Here is a 2,858-nt window from a genome sequence, read left to right as displayed (position 1 = left end):
GACTCCATAGCAGTGGGTGTGGTTAGGCTTTGCTTCTGTGAAGCTTGACAGCCTTGGAAACCCTGTGGGCAGTTGCAGTCTGTCCTGTGGGGGCGCTGTGGGTCAGAATGGACTCCACAGCAACAGGTTTTTTACCACTGGTGAATATTGGACCTGAGTGAATTTGTCAATACACCAGATTCTTCTAAATCCACAGTATTTAGATTTTTCCTTCAGTTATTTCAGACTGTGTAGCTTTATGTTGAACATGTAAGCACTCTTTCATTTAATACTGCATATGGATCAAAATGGGGCCCCATGTTGCTGTTTACATACATAAATTTGTGAAAATAGTGGTGGAAAACGAAGGAGGAAAAGAGTTGTAAAACTTCACAGTTTAATCCAATGTTTCGATGGGAAAAGGTCAATGTACATGCTCAGGAGGAAGGGAGCAAGAGTTGCGAACGTGGTACAGGAATTAGCCCGGCCAGACGCACGCGTCCACACCATGCTTTCCTGCACACTCACCTCTCCTCTAAACTTTCCCAGGACACTTGAGGGCTATCAACCCAGAAAATGGCTTTTTCGGCGTCGCTCCTGGAACCTCTGTGAAGACAAACCCCAATGCCATCAAGACCATCCAGAGGAACACCATCTTCACCAATGTGGCCGAGACCAGCGATGGAGGCGTCTACTGGGAAGGCATTGACGAGCCACTGGCCCCCAGTGTCACGCTCACTTCGTGGAAGAACAAGGAGTGGAGCCCGGAGGATGGTAAGCCCCCGGGGGACATGGTGCTCCTGGTGAGGTGGCCGCCAGCTCCTCACTCGGCCAAGCGCTGAGCCATCTCTTGCCGTGTTGTGTTCTAGGAGAGCCCTGTGCCCACCCCAACTCCCGCTTCTGCACCCCTGCCAGCCAGTGCCCCATCATCGACCCCGCCTGGGAGTCTCCGGAAGGCGTGCCCATCTCCGGCATCATCTTTGGGGGCCGCCGGCCTACTGGTGAGGCTCCCCTTTCCTCAGGCTGAGAGTGTGGGAGTGCCAGCTACTGAAAGCCACTGGAAACCGCTCCTTGTCCACGGCCTTGTTAAAACCACTTGCTGTGCAGTCAATGGCAGCCCATGGCGCCCCACATGTCACAGTCACACTGTACGCCCCTGGGTTTTCAGTTGCTGAGTTTTTGAAGATGGCCAGGCCTTTCTTTCTGTGTGAACGCAAAGCCCCAGCCCTTCAGTTAGCAGCCTAGCATCCGCCATTTGTACCACCCAGGGCTCCATGACCTGCTTAGGGGGTGCCCACGAGTTTCCTTTCCAAAACCCAGGATAATTGGCAAGCTGCCACGTGGTGCCAACCCGAGCCTTTCTGGATCCTGCATCTAATGTGGCTTTACCTGATTTTATTTTCATTGTGTGGCCGCAATGATGTAATTTCAACATAGCAGTTTTCTGCTCTTCAGCTCTGTGAATGCAGAGTTAGCAGAGTTGGAAAGATGCTGTTGTACCGTCCCTGCAGTGTGTCAGATACTGCCAGCCCTGTGTCACAGCCTCTGAGAGACTGCTCCCTATTTCCCTGCCACAGGTATCCCTCTGGTCTACGAAGCTCTCACCTGGCAGCATGGTGTTTTTGTGGGGGCAGCTATGAGGTCAGAGGCCACAGCAGCCGCTGAACACAAAGGTACCCCAAGATCCATATTTTAAAATATGAAAGAGGGTGACTAGTGCTGGGTGTGTGAGTGTATGTGGGGAGGAAGTGAGCCCAGACCAAGCAGGCTTTCTCAATAAGTGGGAGCCAGCCTTGTGCTTTGAGAGGGCCATTTACCAATGAGCCCCTTCTCTGTTGAACAGGCAAAGTCATCATGCATGACCCCTTTGCCATGAGGCCCTTCTTTGGCTACAACTTTGGCAAATACCTGGCCCACTGGCTCAGCATGGCCCAGCGCCCAGCAGCCAAGCTGCCCAAGATCTTCCACGTCAACTGGTTCCGGAAGGACAAGGAGGGCCGGTTCCTGTGGCCCGGCTTTGGGGAGAACGCCAGGGTCCTGGAGTGGATGTTCAACAGGATCAATGGAGAGGGCAGCGCTGAGGCCACACCCATCGGCTACATCCCCGCAGAGGGCGCCTTGAATCTGAAAGGCCTGGGCAACATCAACGTGAAGGAACTCTTCAGCATCTCCAAGGAGTTCTGGGAGAAGGAGGTGGAAGACATCCAGAAGTACCTGGAGGAGCAAGTCAATGCCGACCTCCCCTATGAGATTGAGAGAGAGGTCCTCGCCCTGAAGCAGAGAGTCAGCCAGATGTAACGGGCGCCTGAGAGCTTAGGCTTTAAAATCACCCCCTTACCCCTTTCCAATCCATGAGATACATGGGGGTGGCAGAGGGCAGGATCTTCTGGAGTGGGCCCCCCGCCCCACAGCCTGATAATGACCGCACTGATGAGCAGATCCCAGGACACACTGTAATCAGATAGGAACCACAGAGTACAGGCTTGTAGCCAATGAGGTTGGGAGGGGATCTTGGCATGTCCCCAGTGTCTGTTATCCAGGACACATTGTGTTTGACCTTGAGGACACTTAGGCTCTTAGACTCTTGGTTTTTCACTTTAGCTATCTCAGTTAGCAAATGCACAGAAAAAATACTTGAGCTGTATATATGTGTGCATGTTTGCATGTGGTGTATTTGTGTGTGTGTGTGTGTGTGTGTGTGTGGGTATGAATGGTCTGTTATCTAACATATATTTAATATCTTTGAAAAAATCTTGGGAAAGATTACCTCCTAGTTGTTGCTAGAAAGAAGTGTTGCTTTATGACTAATACATGTGTTTAAATTATTTTTATATACTGTTGCTCCTTACCTTAACCTGATTTCAAATTTCCCCCCTTAC

At 51.3% G+C, this 2,858-nt stretch overlaps 1 protein-coding gene across 1 annotated transcript in view; it reads left to right on the top strand.

Annotated features, from left to right (window-relative positions):
• The window catches only part of PCK1 (phosphoenolpyruvate carboxykinase 1), a 4,681-nt gene extending 2,404 nt beyond the window's left edge, over positions 1–2,277 (top strand). The window contains exons 5-8 of the mRNA XM_007951506.1: positions 529–753; positions 849–980; positions 1,557–1,652; positions 1,823–2,277. Of these exons, the coding sequence (XP_007949697.1) occupies positions 529–753; positions 849–980; positions 1,557–1,652; positions 1,823–2,277 (908 nt within the window). The remainder of the gene's footprint in view (positions 1–528; positions 754–848; positions 981–1,556; positions 1,653–1,822) is intronic.
• Positions 2,278–2,858: the final 581 nt, after the last annotated feature.

The sequence above is a fragment of the Orycteropus afer genome, unplaced genomic scaffold (genome assembly GCF_000298275.1).
Source record: "Orycteropus afer afer isolate SDZICR_OR568_19922 unplaced genomic scaffold, OryAfe1.0 scaffold00295, whole genome shotgun sequence".
In the NCBI taxonomy this organism is placed as follows: Eukaryota; Metazoa; Chordata; class Mammalia; order Tubulidentata; family Orycteropodidae; genus Orycteropus; species Orycteropus afer.
This window is presented reverse-complemented; position numbering and strand designations above follow the sequence as displayed.